The 15,724-nt window shown below is 35.5% G+C and overlaps 1 protein-coding gene across 26 annotated transcripts in view; it reads right to left on the bottom strand.

Annotated features, from left to right (window-relative positions):
- Nucleotides 1–15,724, bottom strand: part of Mga (MAX dimerization protein MGA) — a 128,166-nt gene that overhangs the window by 20,526 nt on the left and 91,916 nt on the right. For 13 of the 26 annotated variants that reach the window (XR_013438818.1, XR_013438816.1, XR_013438817.1 and 10 more), the window contains 6 exons: nt 10,545–10,771; nt 8,854–9,036; nt 7,769–7,841; nt 6,504–7,021; nt 3,100–3,397; nt 1,199–1,825 (listed from right to left, as the gene is read on the bottom strand). Coding sequence is in view for 23 of the 26 variants with exons in the window: in XM_040275646.2 (XP_040131580.2) it covers nt 1,199–1,825; nt 3,100–3,397; nt 6,504–7,021; nt 7,769–7,841; nt 8,854–9,036; nt 10,545–10,771 (1,926 nt within the window). In the remaining 3 variants the exon portion in view is untranslated. Of the gene's footprint in view, nt 1–1,198; nt 1,826–3,099; nt 3,398–6,503; nt 7,022–7,768; nt 7,842–8,853; nt 9,037–10,544; nt 10,772–15,724 lie in introns of those variants that run through there. The other 13 variants (XM_040275648.2, XM_005316439.5, XM_021725939.3 and 10 more) reach the window with 13 other exon arrangements.

Raw genomic sequence — 15,724 nt, forward strand, 5'->3', positions numbered from 1 at the left:
ACTAAAATAAATAAATAAATATTAAAAAATAGTACAAATGGGACTCAGAGCAATATACTGATATTGGGTAGTTATTTCCCTTGAATTCTGCAAAGTTTCTCATTTTTGTATACATTAATTCTTCTCTGAAGAGACTAAAAGAATCACTTACTTTATGTAGTTGCATTTGGATATAAAATATACCAAAGCACACAATATTCCTATTATGAATTTGTTTAACCTAAGCCAACAAGAGGAAAATTTTAACTAAGAAGTTTAGAATTTAAAATATGAGGGCTGGGGTTGTAGCTCAGTGGTTGAGCGCTTGCCTGGCACACATGAAGCACAGAGTTCGATCCTCAGAGCCACATAAAATAAATAAAAATGATTTTTGCTAGGTAAAAAGAGCTAGAATAGCAGGAGTATATTCAAGTGTGCCTAAGCCAAATCCTCATCCCTTTTTATTTTGAGACAGGGTCTTGCTAAGTTGCTTAGGGCCCTGTTAAATTGCTGAGGCTTTCAATCCTTCTATCTTAGCCTCCTAAGTTGCTGGAATTTATAGGCATGTGTCACCACACCCAGCAAGAGTATATTTTAATCTTCAAAAAAGAAAAAAAAAAAAAAGCCCTCAGCTTGGATAAAGCATAGGCAGAAGCCCTTTCATTTCAGTTTTTTAAATTAAAATGCAGCACACACACACTTCAAAAAAGAGCTCCTGTACATATGGTTCCCTTCTTAAGGATATGTACTCCTAGATCTCAGCATGTCACATAGTAGGTTGTACTTTCTCCCATGCTCACCTTAATGACTGCTCTAGTGGCCCAGAGCTCCACTCTCATCTACATTATTTCGGTGTCCTTCAGCCAGCATTTCTATTTTAATCTTTTTCAAGAGTTTTTTTGTTATCTCCTGAGACAACCTGCAGGCCCACTAAGTTCTACTGATTATCTCCCAAGGAATAAGTTGTTTTTGCAGTGTTTTGCTTACAAAATTATATATTTTCAGTGATCTAACTGCATTAACCATGAGCTCTATTATTTTAAAATGTTCAGTTTTGCAGAATGCAAATATTTTCAGAAATACACTCAAATTTCATAGCAGAAAACACCTACATGGTTATCCTGAGACAGATGACAGACAGACAGAAAGATCCTATCCCCAGCTGCAAAATTACATAAACAACTATATAGTTAAGAAACTAGTAATAATTAGGCCTTACCTGGTCTCTGGCTCACTGGTGGACTCCCATTAATTCCTGAGAGTATAATAGGAACAGAACCCAGAGATGAAGTAGGTGTGGTCACCATGGAGGAAGACGCAGCTGTGGTCACCATGACTATGGAGGTGGAGGCAGTGGAAGCAACAGGAAGAGTTATGGTTGGAGGAGATGCTACCAAAGACTTAGGAAAAGTAACTGAAGCCACAGGGGTAGTTATCCCAGTAGTTTTGGTAAGGTTCACAGTGGCTGTAGACTGGGTAGATGTTACAGGGGTGCTGGTATTAGTTTCAGAGACCTCAATAACCCCTGCAGTGGTGGCACCAGAAGAATAAGTAGTTTCTTTAGTTCCCACGTCAGAAATAGCAGTCATAGATGTCACAGCAGTAACATTCTCTAAAAACACTTGAGGGGTGGAAGTAGTGACAGCAGCAGTCACGGGACTGCACACCTGAACTGGCTCAGAAGAAACCACAGGTGTGACGACCATTACTGGAGAAGGTCTGATACTGAACTTCTGTGACCCTGTCAGGGGTTGGGGTGTGCTAACTCCAGGTATCTTCTGCTGCAAGGCTCCAACTTTACTCATCACAAACTGTGTGAACACACCACCAGGAGAGGGTCGAGCCGCTGCAAATAAAAATTTGCAGGTCAAAAATCTTCAGTTCTCTTATTTTACCCTCCTAGTGACTGTGCTTATCAACATTAATTGTGCACCACTGGGTCAATTTCTTACAGGTACTACCTACCTGTATTATATGTGCCAATTTCCACCCACAGAAATCAAAACACTTCCCTCAATCCAAAACAATGGCAGATAATTCCAACAAGAAAGGGATTAAAACTGAGTGTTCCTATTAAAATTCTCTGGCTATGCAAAATATTCAATTCGTCAGGACACTAAAAAGACAATACAGCAGTAAAACTTCACCACCTAAAACAGAAAGTAAGAAGAGGATTTTTTTGCCTAATCCTAATTTTAAAACTTATTTCCACCACTTCCTCCTATACCAGCACCTCCACCTCTTTAAGGCTGTCTCTTATGAATAGGACAGTTAAGTACTGCATATTCTTAAAATGCATAGATATTTTTTCAACAGAGTGCAGGACAGGGCTGCATTTTTGTTGTTGTTGTTGTTGTTGTTGTTTTAAAATCACAATTAAAGTTGTTTTTTTAAAGGAGGCAAAATAGGTTCTTTTTAAGGCATACAATGCCTATTCTCTATCTTCACACAACTCCAGCCTTCAGCCAGATATTTCAATTTCCTGTTAGAGGAATAAGAATGAAGACACAATTGACACTTTTACTTAAAATTCCTAAATAGATTTGAAACAAAAGAAAGAGGAATTCTCTAAATGCTAAAACAAGTGCTTCTAGAAGGCAATTTATTACATACTCTAGAAATGAAATGTTGAGCAAAATAAAGGTTCACAAAACAGGGATGTATGGAACAATGTAACATTTTGAAAACCATGTTTTATATAAAAAAAAAACTTTCTACTCTGAGCCTATACTAACCCAACTCTCTAATTTTTCTAGCTTCTTGAAATCTTAAGATCAAGGAACATAAATTTGATTGATGCCAAAACCCCTCATCCTTACAGGAAAAATACTAGAGAAAATATTTTTTAAAAAATTAAATCACGTCTTTTCTATATTAATATGTAGAAGACTCAAAAATAATCCTAACAGTAACTAGTAACTAGACTCTAATTCATCTAGAATCATAAGCCATCAGAAGAGTTTACAAAAAAAAAAAAAAAACAGGTTCAGGTAACACAGACATCAATAATAATTATGCCAAATCCTGTCCTTTTCTAATTTTAACAGTCTTCACACCTGTAATAACTGATCAAGCACTAAGTTATAATCCTTTCCAAGCTATATGTACTCTCCAACTTACCAATTGGCCTTTTTGCTGGGACAAATGCCTTCGGATTCTTCCCAGGACGATTTGTGGTAGTGCCAGAGGAGGATGTCGTTTTGGAGTTGGATGTAGAAGGCAACAGGGTACGTGGTTTCCTGGATGCAGCCACCTTGGCATTGGATGCTACCTTGGAGATGACAGTACTGAGGGTTGAGAGGTCCAGGACTGAGGGTCGCAACCTGCCTGTGATATAAGCAGCTAGCCTATTGGCTGGATGCAATGCCCCCATCTGTCCCAATAGCAACTTAGCCTGCGGGTAACTCTTACCATTAACCTGAAACAAGTGGCAAAGAGAAATTCTGTAAAGATAAAATTCTCTTGCTAACTCTTCTCCCTTGACAGGGGTTTCATTTTTACAAGGTTTTAAAAGTCTACTTTTCAGATGTGAAGGGGAAAAAAAGAAGTGGGCTTTTTCTATTCAGGACAATCTGAGTAATAGGGAAGTAGAAAAATGCCATTATCTGGTATTCAGAACTAATTCCATTTTCTTCATTTTGTAGTACAGAAACAGAGAATCTTAGAAACTCATCACTTCTGCATCCTAGATATAGGAAAGTCACAGGAATGTGTCCGAAGAATCATGCAATTGTTTTATTTTAATTTAAAAAATTAATTAAGCTATTAACAATCATCAGCAAAAATGGTTAACAATCATCAGAAAAATTCTGTCTTCCACAGAATCCTCTCTCTGACCAGAGAATAATAATGAGGCCCTGAAATAAGGGTCTTTTCCAGCATCCTTTATATTTGAAATATATATGATAAATCTACTTTAAGTTGTTATGACAACCACTGATACAATAACCTAAGCTACAAAGTCACTTCAGTTTTTGGTTATCAAAAGGCTCAAATTTGAAGATGTTGTCTTCATATTTTGGACAAAATATGGGCTCAAAACAAATGCTGGTAAAAACTCAATGTAACTCTAGACCCAGTCAGAAAATTATCAGACATGGTAAACCAACAAAGCAAATATGGCACAGATTTTCTCTGCTGAGTTGATTACACTGCCCATCTTGGACAGAGATATAGTGTTTTTTGTTTGTTTGTTTTTTGTTTGCTTCTTTCCTTTTTTAAAATTTTTATTTCTTTTCTTTTTGGAACTGGGGAATTAACTCAGAGGCACTTTACCACTGAGTTACATACATAGAACTTTTTATTTTTATTTTGAGACAAGAGTCTTGCTAAGTTGCTTAGGAACTCGCTAAGTTGCTGAGGCTGGCTTTGAACTTGTGATCCTTCTGCCTCAGCCTCCCTAGCTGCTGGAATTACAGGCATATGCCACCATGTCTGGCCCTTTTTTATTTTAAAGGAAAGAAAACAAAAACCTCCCATTTTTCTTACCCATGTTCTCTAGGTCACATTACTGGTGACTCTAGAGGAAATAACCTTTTCTATGACTTCTTTTTATCAAGCGGGGGATAGGACACAGTGGCATACACTGTAATCACAGTGGCTCAGGAGGCTGAGGCAGGAGGATTCCAAGTTCAAAGCCAGCCTCACCAACTTAGTGAGGCCCTAACTAACTAGTGAGAACCTGTCTCAAAATAAAAAGGGCAGGGATATGGCTCAGTGGCTAAGTGCCCCTGGTACCAAAAAAAGAAAAAAGTGGTGGACAGAGGGTGGACTGAGGTAGAATCTACTCTCTTAATAGGAAATTAGTAAGGAGGATAGCTAGAGCAAACTATTCTATTTTCCAAGATGCAAAATAAAACTACTCTTTGTTACTTAGGTAAATTGTGATTATTCCCAGAGAGATCAGGAATATCCAAGTTTAGTACAAAAAACATGATCTCTCCATCCCAAAGTAAACTTTAGTACAGATTTTCAGGCTATGTGGCATCTAGGTCAGACAGTCCTGCCTGTTCTGTTGGGACTGCTTAAGACTACTCAGCAGCTTCCCCAAAGTCTACATAGATTAAATATTCCTTATCGAAAATGCTAGTGACTACTAGGAGTGTTTTTGAAATTTAGACTTTAAAATATTTGCATATATATGTAATGAGATATCTTGGGGATGAAACCGAAATCTAAATAAAAAATTGACTTATGCTTCATATACACCTTAAACTGTGTTCACAGTCTGAAGGTAATTAATTTTATACAATATTTTTAGTATGTTTGCCCTCTTACAACATGAGGTCAGGTATGGAATTTTCTATTTATGGGGTCATGTCAATGCTCAAAGTTTTGGCTCTTGGATCATTTTGAATTTTACATTTTTTGGGTTAAGGATGCTCAACATATATTATAAACTGCTTGACTGCTTATTCAAATGACACTCTATGGTGGCTTTGGAAGTCCTGATCAGGAGAGAACATAAAATCTCTATGCCTATATTTCAGGGAGTCTTATTAGAAATCTCAGTTAAGTCACTATTCCCAAAGTATCAATCAATAAATGAAAAGAGAAATATCATTCTCTCCATCATTAAGAGTTTAAGAAATACCAACAGAAGCAATGATATAGCACCAGCAAGAGTAAACTACAATAATTTTTTTTAAAGTAGACCAGTTATATATTAATGGAGCAGTCCTTAGTCCAAAGTTGAGTAACCTTAGCAATAACATGGGACACTTGCATACATTTTCTACCCTTATAAAAATATATTTTATACCACTGAGCAAGAAGAAAACCTTGACAATGACTAACATTTTCATTTGGAACTTCTCTTCCCAAGGATTTCCTAGATGTTGGTATAATTTTACAAATTTATTCTTCATGAATTACTGAACAGCAAGGATACATATATTTGTCCTAAAGTGACTACACTGATAAAACCTTACAAATCAAAGAAAAATATATGACTCATTTTTTTTAATTCTATGTATTTGAATTTCTCATAAATTAAAATTTTCCCCAGGAATAGAGACATGACTCACAGATAGAGCACCAAATTCAATCCCTAGCACCACAAAAACAAGATAAAATATCTCCAAGTTTCTAAATATATACTGCCAACTGCCTGTCTGAAAGTCAAGTTCATTATCTTCCCTTTACTAGCCTTAACATTCTAAACAAGAGATTCGTATTGAAAGCTGTATGGTAATAATAAATTTTAAAAACTAGATTAAATTCCTATCTTTGGTTCTCAAAATATCACTAGAGTCTATGCAATAAAGTTTAAGAATATCTTTTTGAAAAGAACAGAAAGAAAAATCTAATAATACAAGGCTCTGTTTCTGTGTATAAATGTTCCAAAAATTCACTGTAGGTATGCATCTAACTGACCTATTAGAAAAAGGGATAATGATTTTGATACCCAGTTACCAGGAAATGTGAAGGTAAAAGGACTTAAGGCCCAGTAAGGGCTCTGAAAAAAATTAAGATGTCACCTAAATACAAAAAGGTGCTATGTCCAGATTAAAGATAATTCTCACCTGGATAAGCCCAGATGTGCTTGAACTGGGTTTACGCTTATAGGCCACAAGCTTCCCTGCAGGAGAAAGCCCTGCATAAAAAGGCAGACCTTTGCCTCCATGTAATCTCTCCCTCACTGAATCCAGAGCATCTGTCTGCACAGGAGAGATATCATCCATTTTCCCAGGGGACAATGGACCACCAGGAGTCTCTGATCCAGATTTATCAGCCATATCATCTTGATCTTGACATGATGGCATAGAGATTTTGACACGAGAAGAATAAACAGGAGGGTTCTTCTCACCCCGGCTCTTTCGTTGAGAAGCCAACTCAATGATGAAGCTGCCCACCTTAAGTGATTGTGGCATGTTGCTATTGATGTGCTGGGATAAGATGCTCAAAATCTTGTTTCGATCTTCCTCCCAGTTGCAGTCTGAGATGATCTCTATCAGTTTGGTGGGACCACCAGGTGACCTTTGATGCACGTAAGAGGTAGAAGAGGATTCCCCTTCATTGCAGGAAGATTTCCAGCTCTTTTCTGATAAAAAAATTGAAAAATTTTTCTGAATCACAGCAATTCTGTACTACTGGACTTTTAAAAGATATTCAACAATTTCTCAATGTTCTATTCCCATATACTTTCCAGGGGTAACCTAATATGTAAGTTTAACATTCATAATTTGGGAGTTTTTCAAAAAGAAGAAAGATCTCACAAAATTGTTTTCACTATCCTCTGATAAAAAGGAAGTTCCCTTAACATTACTCTAAGAGGCCTTAACTATTATCTAAGAAGTGCTAGCTTGCAAACAAAGCAAGACCTATAGCCAAGGTTGATTATTTGGCTTAGGTTACTACTCTGCTATTCACTGGGCAAAACAAAAATACTTGCAAGTTTGCTCTGAAACATGCTCTGACATGCTAAATAATGGGGCAATCAGAAAGATTTCATTCAACTCCCCAATATATTTCTATCCATGGTGACATAATGCCAATACTGCTAAGGTTTGGTAAGGAGAGCTAAAAAAAAAAAAAAAAAAATTTAATTGACCTCATCTCTAAAAGTCTCTCATAACATACCACATCAATATGAATAAATTTTATTTTTGAGAATTATTAAACAAAACAAAAAACAAACAAACAAAAAATAAGATGCTTACTTATTAATCTCTATTTTTGGCAGAAACCAGAAAAAGGGTAAGTGACATACTCTGGATTGCTAGTTTTGGTTTTCTGCCATTATATAATCCAGACATATATAATTACCAGTAACTACTACGATTCTGACCTTGTGATTTATCAGAATCATCCTCCAAGTCACAAATGAGTTGTTTTAAGGGTTGCTGTTCAGAATCAGGTTCCTAAGGAAGGAAATAACACAGAAATACTTAGTTGTGAGACAATGCAAGATGGTTCAGGGGAGAAATGACTGGGTTGTGAGAATCTTAACCCACTCAGTGAATTAATCCTCTGAGAGGGATTAACTGAGTGGTAACTGAAGTGGTAGGGTGTGCCTGGTGGAAGTGGGGTTTAGGGCATATATTTATATCTGGCAAGTGGAGTTCTCTCTGCTTCTTCACCATGATGTGAGCTGCTTCCCTCTGCTTCCCTCTGCCACACATCCACCATGATATTCAACTCATCTCAAGCTCTGAGAAATGGAGGCAGCCTTCTATGAATTAAGACCTCTGAAACCATGAGCCCTCATATAAACTTTTCCTTCTTTATAATTGTTCTGGTCAGATCCTTTAGTGAAAAAGCTTCCCAACTGAACACACAACTACATTACTATCATATAGAATCCTGGGGGAAAAAAACAAGTAGTCTTATTCTAATGTTTTTAATAATGACTGTCATCAAGAAAAAATTATCAGGGCCTGGGAATATCGCTCAGTGGTATAGCTCCTTTGAGGCCCTGGATTTAATCGCCAGCACCACCACCACCAAAAATAAAACAAAACAAAAAAACATCATCGCCATCATCGTTGTCATGTGCATTGTACTCTACAGTTATTCTAGTGAAGAAGGAAAATATTTTAGGTTTAACAGAACAAGCTTTAGTTACTTAAAAAATTCATCAGTGTGGGAAGACATAAATCTTACTAATTACAGATAAATAATTTAATTAAACCCAGAAGTATTTGTGTTGTGTTTTATTTACTCCAAGGTCAGAAAAATAATACTTTTAGTAACCCTAAGGTATAGAACACCAATGTATGGAGAAAAATAAATTAATTTACATGTCATGTAAGTCTTGAGTACATTAATTATTCTTGTAGCATGAAAATTCTAATCATTCTGATAGTAATTCAAGTTCTAATACCAGCAACAAGGAATTAAAAGTTTAAAAACAATTGTGTAACAAGTAATCACCTTTGAACTATGGTTCCCAGGACTAGAATGACATGAGTTCTGCTGCTGAAGTGATGGAGACAAGGATGGAGACAAGGATGGTTGTTTGTGTTCCTCTTTTTTTCGTTCATATACTCGAACACGGGCACAAGTCATCATACTTTCAAAGTACAAATAGACTGGATCTTTGTCCTCTTCCCTTATCTGCAAGTTTTATATATCAAAACATCTGATACAATAGTAAAAAAAAGTCTCCTATACTCTAAATGAAGACAAATATTCAATCTGTGTTTCCATTCCATCAGCTGAAATTTTTAAATGCAAGCTTTAAAATTAAACAGTGTAAGTACAATTTGTATGTGCTAAATCTTGGGGCAATCAGAAAGATTTCATTCAGTATCAGGAAATTTCAGATTACACCAGAGCAGTGCTTCTCAAGTCATCTGTGCTAAAATACACATTTGTTAATCACCAGTCAAACACAGACTGATAGAGTACAATAAAACAAATTACTAGAGCTGGGCATGCCTATAATCCCAGCAGCTCAGGAGGCTGAGGCAGGAGGATCAGTTCAAAGCCAGCCTCAGCAATAGTGAGGTACTAAGCAACTCAGAGAGACCCCATCTCTAAATAAAATACAAAATAGGGCTGTGGATGTGGCTCAATGGTTGAGTGCCTTGTGTCCAATCCTCAGTGTCTACCCTACCCTACCCCCAAAAAAATAGAAAAATAAAAGACATTATGGGCTGGGGTTGTGGCTTAGAGGTAGAGCGCTCGCCTACCACTTGGGTTCAATCCTCAGCATCACATAAAAATAAATAGAGAAAATAAAAGTATTGTGTCCAACTACAATTAAAATAAATAAATAAAAGACATGTAAAATTACTGCAAGCTCAAATTTTTCAATATAATAGATTAACCTTAATCAACTTGCTGTAGAAGTTGTTTGTTTTCCCCCTTTGAAATTGGGGATTGTATTCAAGGGTACTTTAACAATGTGAGCCACATTCTCAGCCCTTTTTATTTTGAGTGAGGGTCTAAGTTGCTGAGGCTGACCTCAAATGGCAATTCTACTGCCTCAGTCTCCTGAGTCATTGGGATTAAAGGCATGCATGGCTCAAAGATTTGTTCTTATATTTATTTCATCACAGACCAGTAACAAAGTTTTAGACCACCACTAGTACAGAAACCATGTATGCTGTGTTATATTGTGTTGCACTGTAGAGGATTCTTTTTCAAATGAGTGGACTGGGAAGTCTTACTTTTCCCTATCCATCTTCACAGATACACATTATATCAACTGTTACTTTAAATCTGAACTTTTATTACTATTTAAAAATTTGCTTTTAAAAGGCTTTTCTTAATATTTTTCTACATTTTCTAGCATTTTGTGTCTCAATTACACAATAGTTTATACTACTGGAATAACAGTATCTTTAAAAGACTTTGCAAGTCATGTAAAAAGCCCAGCTTTCCATGAACTTCTTGAAGAAAAACATGCCTATCTTTAAGAATCACTGATTCATTTCTATTTTTATGACATTTAAAAAGTTTCAGCAACTAAAAAACTGATTAAACAAAAAAAGACAATGTCTTACAAACCCATTAAAAAGCAAAAATTGCTCACAGAATATAAACCAAAAATGACTTTTGTAACTTGCAAAAAAAAAAAAAAGAAAGAAAGAAAGAAACGAAACTCCAGGCACACTTACCACAGGATTGGGCTTGGGAGTATATGCCCGTGAAGGTTTAATTCCAGTGAGCAGTTTGCCTTTCACAGTAGTAGATAATACTTCTGGCTGAGGCAACAATAATGGTTTCATAGGCTCAATGACTGAGGGTGTTGGGATATAAACTGGCTCCGGATCTACTTCACCTTCTACTTTCACCCACAATGGGTAATGTCGAACAGGCTGCTCAGGCTCTGTTTCACAGATAGCTTAACAAAAAATAAGATTAAGATTTTAAGTGCTTTAGGCAATAGAAGTTCATCACTGAAGCAATGCCAAACAAAATTTATTCCCTCACAAAGACAGTAACTCAAAATAATAGTCAAATAGATGCTCCCTAAAAACCTCCCCATGTACCTTAATTTATTCATCTATTAATCAAATATTTATCAAATATTTACTCTCTATTTTAGGCACAAGAGTGAACATAGATAGGAATGAAACAAAGTTCTCAGAATATGCATCATATGCATTTTTTTGTCAAATTTATCCTTAACTATTTTATTTCTTTGGATGTTATTGTAAGTTGTATTTTTAAAAATTTCAATTGCTAGTTGTTTGTTGCTTATATGTTGTATACTGACTGTGTGCTACACAATCTTAACTAAACTAATGATTTTACTGGCTGTTTTATACACTGATCAGGATCTTCCTATCTATAAACAAAGCCAATTTTAATTTTTCCTTATCACATTGGATGTCTTTCTTTAATCCTTACCACACTGGCTGGGATCTTCAGTCTGTTGTTTTGGGGATTGTGTTGTTTTTGTTTTTTTGAAACACAGCTTTGCTTTGTTACTCAGACTAGTCTTCTCAATCTACTGGGCTCAAGTAGCCCTCCTGCCAAAGCATTCTGGTTACTGGCTACTGGAACTACACACACAAGTGACTGTACACAGTTCTTAGTGATGAAACCACACATTCTTCCTCCATTCCCAATAGTTGGGAGAAAGCACTCAATCTTTTCACTATTAATATTTCAACTGTATAAAGTTTTTCATAGATGGACTTATCAGATTGAGAAACCTGCTTTCTATTCCTGAAGTACTCAGAATTTTTAAAAGATTGGATTTTGTCATTTCTTCAAAAATATCTATTGTTGTAACTCAGTGGTAGAGCACTTGCCTAGCTCATGCCAGGCACTGGGTTTGATCCTCAGTAACACATAAAAAATAAACAAAACAAAGGTATTGTGCCCAACTACAACTAAAAAAAAAAAATATATATATATATATATATATATATATATGTATGTATGTATATATCAAATAAATAAAAAAACAAAATAGATATATTGTATCCAACTACAACTAAAACATACACACACATATGTATATTTATATATAAATCTGTTGAGACAATTATATGGCCTTTATTTTATAGTTTATTGTGACAATGAAAAATTATTTAACCCAGTGCAGTAGTGTAATCCCAGCAACTCAGGAGGCTGAGTTAGGAGGATCACAAGTTTTAGGACAGCCTAGGCAACTTAGCCAGACCCTGTCCCAAAATAAAAAACTTAAAGCAGGTGATGGGGTGGGGATGTGCTCCAGTGTTTAAGTACTCCTGGGTTCAATCCCCGGAACAAAAAAAAGAAAAAGAAAACTACAGGGGCTGGGGTTGTGACTCAGAAGTACAGCGCTTGCCTAGCATGGGCAAGGTCCTAGGTTCGATCCTTAGCACCACATAAAAATAAATAATTAAACTGAAGGTATTGTGTCCAACTACAACTAAAAAATAAACATTTTATATATATATATATATATATATATATATATATATATATATATATATATATATATATATATATAAAGAAAGAAAGAAAACTACAGGGCTAAGGCTATGGCTCAGCGCACTTGCCTGGAATGTGTGAGGCACTGGGTTCAATCCTCAGCACAATCAATCAATCAATCAATCAATAAATAAATGTCCATTGACAACTACAAAAATATTTTAAAAAGAAAGAAAGAAATAAGAAAACAAAACTACATTGACAGATTTTCAAATGTTAAAGCAACTTTGGACCAAAAAAATCTTAATACGTATAGAAAATAAGCATAATAAAAATAATTATTCTACCATACCCAGTATCACAGCTCCATAGTGACTACTTTTTAACTATTTGTGTTTTAGTGGCTACCTCAATCATCCTTAAAAAAAAATTTAAAAAGTCTAAAAAAATGTCTTAATTTCCTGGTAAGTCTATTAGCATGATTATCCTTTAAGCATATTGTTGGATTTGATATGCTAAAATTTTACTTAGGAGTTTTTTGTTTTTTTTTTTTTTCTTTTTGTACCTATGTTCCTAAGGGATACTGGTCTACAGTTTTCTTGTAATATCTTTTTCTCTACTGAGTCTGTGGGTAATACTGGTCTCAAAGAACAAGACCTTTCTATGGAATATATATAATGGCTTTATGTAATCCTTAATGTTTTACAGAATTCATCAGTGAAGCCACTGATGAGTTGACACTGAGGATTTTCATTACAAAATAAAAATTTTTAATAAAACTAAACCATTATCTAGTTCTTGAGTGAATTGGATTCCTCTGAGTCTTTAAAGAATTTGTTTATTTCATTTGAGTTGTCCCTTGTTTTTCTTTTTAACTTCTATAATGAAGTCACCTCTACTCCTAATATTGGTAATTTGTACGTTCTCGTTTTTCCAATCAATATGGCTACAGGTATCAATTTTACTGATCTTTTACTTACATTTTTAGTTAACTTGGAGGGATATGTCCTATGTTTAACAAAACTCGAGTGGGCTAAGAAAGCTGAAATGCCAAGTTTTATCCTTTCTCTTAGTATTGGTCACAGCAGGTAAGCACAGTGCCTTTACACAGCCAACAGTATTTTTCAACAAACCAAAGGACAAACAGGTGGTAACAGTGATGCTCAAAAGGGAATACAACAAGGAGAAGTGATTAAAATTCCAGAAATCACACCTTACACACTAGAAAACACACAGGGACTTTGAAGTCAGAAAAACTTAACTACGAATCCCTATTGTTTACATATATATATATATATATATATATATATATATATATATATATATATATATATACCTGATTTTGAGAACAAGTTAAACTCTTACAAATTCAGTAGGGTCGTTTGTATAATAGAGAAAAAAGCTTCCTTATTATATAAGACTGCAAAACTAAAATGATATGGCCTGCACAGGGTGTTCTGCATGGACTGTCCAATAATGTTAGTACTCCTCTGTTCACACCAAAGGATTAATGGGTCATTAATTATAGGTAAGCTTTTAAGTCTATTACCATTCCAAAAAACTTGTTTACTTATTAATTTATTGCAGAACTGGGGATTGAATCCATGACCTCAAGTATGCTAGGCAAGTAATCTGAGCTACATACCCAGTCTTTTTTTTTTTTTTTTTGCAGGTGGGTGGGGGGAGTAGGGAGCACTCAATCAGAGTCACACTGCCAGCCCTATTTTTTATTTTATTTAGAGACAGGGTCTCACTGAGTTGCTTAACACTTCACCATTGATGAGCTGACTTTGAACTTAAAATTCTCCTACCTCAGCCTCCTGAACCGCTGGGAGCACAGGCATGGGCCATAACACCCAGCTATTGTTTCTTTCTTTCATTCTTTATTTGTTTGTTCATTTATTCATTCATTCATTTATATTTTTGGTGCCTGGGTTTGAACCCAGAGGTGCTTAACACTAAGCCACATCCCCAACCCATTTTTTTTTTTAATTTTTATTTTTTAGGTATAGATGGACACAACACAATGCCTTTAATGTGGTGCTGAGGATGGAACCCGGGACCCGCCCGTACCAGGCAAGCATTCTATCACTGAGCCACAATCCCAGTCCCCCCAACCCATTTTTATATTTTATTTAGAAACAGGGTCTTGCCAAGTTGCTTAGGGTTTTGCTAAGTTGCTAAGGCTGGCTTTGAATTCACAAACCTCCTGCTTCAGCTTCCTAAGCTCCTGAGCTTACAGGCTCATGCCACTGTTCCTGGCTTTATTTTAATTTTTGAGATAGTTTTAATTTTTGAGGATTTACTAAGTTGCCGAGGTTGGCCTTGAACATAATCTTCCTTCCTAAGCCTTCCTTATAAGTATGAACCACTGGGGCTGGGGTTGTGGCTCAGTGGTAGAGCGCTCGCCTAGCATGGGTGAGGCCCTAGGTTCGATCTCTAGCACTACGTAAAAATAAATAAAGATATTGTGTCCAACTAATTTTTTTTTTTTAAAGTGTGCACCATTACACCTAAAAAAAAAAAAATGTATGGTTGGGCTGGGGTTGTGGCTCAGTGGTAGAGCTCTTGCCTAGTATGTGTGAGGTACAGGGTTCAATTCTGAAAGAGAGAGAGAGAGAGAGAGAGAGAGAGAAGGAGGGAGGGAGGAAGAGAGGTCCAACAACATCTAAAAATTTTTTAAAAATATATGGTTATTAAATGTCTAAAATTTCATGAACTGAGAAAACTTTTAATTTATATTTTAACAACATAATGAATAATAACCATGTAAAATATAAAATATTAAGAAAAAAGCAAGTCTTCCACTAATAATCAGTGCCATAGTCCCCAAGTGACTACTTTTAATGATTTCTGTTTAGTTTTAGTGGTTACCTCAATTATCCTAAATAAAATGAACTTCAATTTCATAACTTAGCAGTAGCTAAGAACTCCATATAATGAGAGAAGGAAATCGGCATTATAAACTTGCTGCACCTCTCCACTTCTATTAGCTACTGTTATTTACACATTGTCAAGGTTTGTATGACTGATTTCTATAATTACATTTAAGTCATTAGCATTTTTTAAAAATATTTATTTATTTATTAGTTATTGGCGGACACAACATCTTTGTTTGTATGTGGTGCTGGAGGATCGAACCCGGGCCACACATATGCCAGGCGAGCGCGCTACCGCTTGAACCACATCCCCAGCCCCATTCATTAGCATTTTTTATATGCTTATGTGATTAATGCTTGTAGAACCAATTAAGGTGAATGGTCCTTTAGAGGAAGAAAGGTAATTCTATATCACTAATTAATAAAGTGAATTTATTCATCTTTTTTTTTAATTTTTACTTACTGATCAAAGTTTTACCAAAACTTTTTATTTATTCAGCTTTATTTTCACTTGCTAGTCAAAATTTTACCAAAACTTTTTATTTATTCAT

This window comes from Ictidomys tridecemlineatus, chromosome 5, assembly GCF_052094955.1.
Source record: "Ictidomys tridecemlineatus isolate mIctTri1 chromosome 5, mIctTri1.hap1, whole genome shotgun sequence".
NCBI classification, from domain to species: Eukaryota; Metazoa; Chordata; class Mammalia; order Rodentia; family Sciuridae; genus Ictidomys; species Ictidomys tridecemlineatus.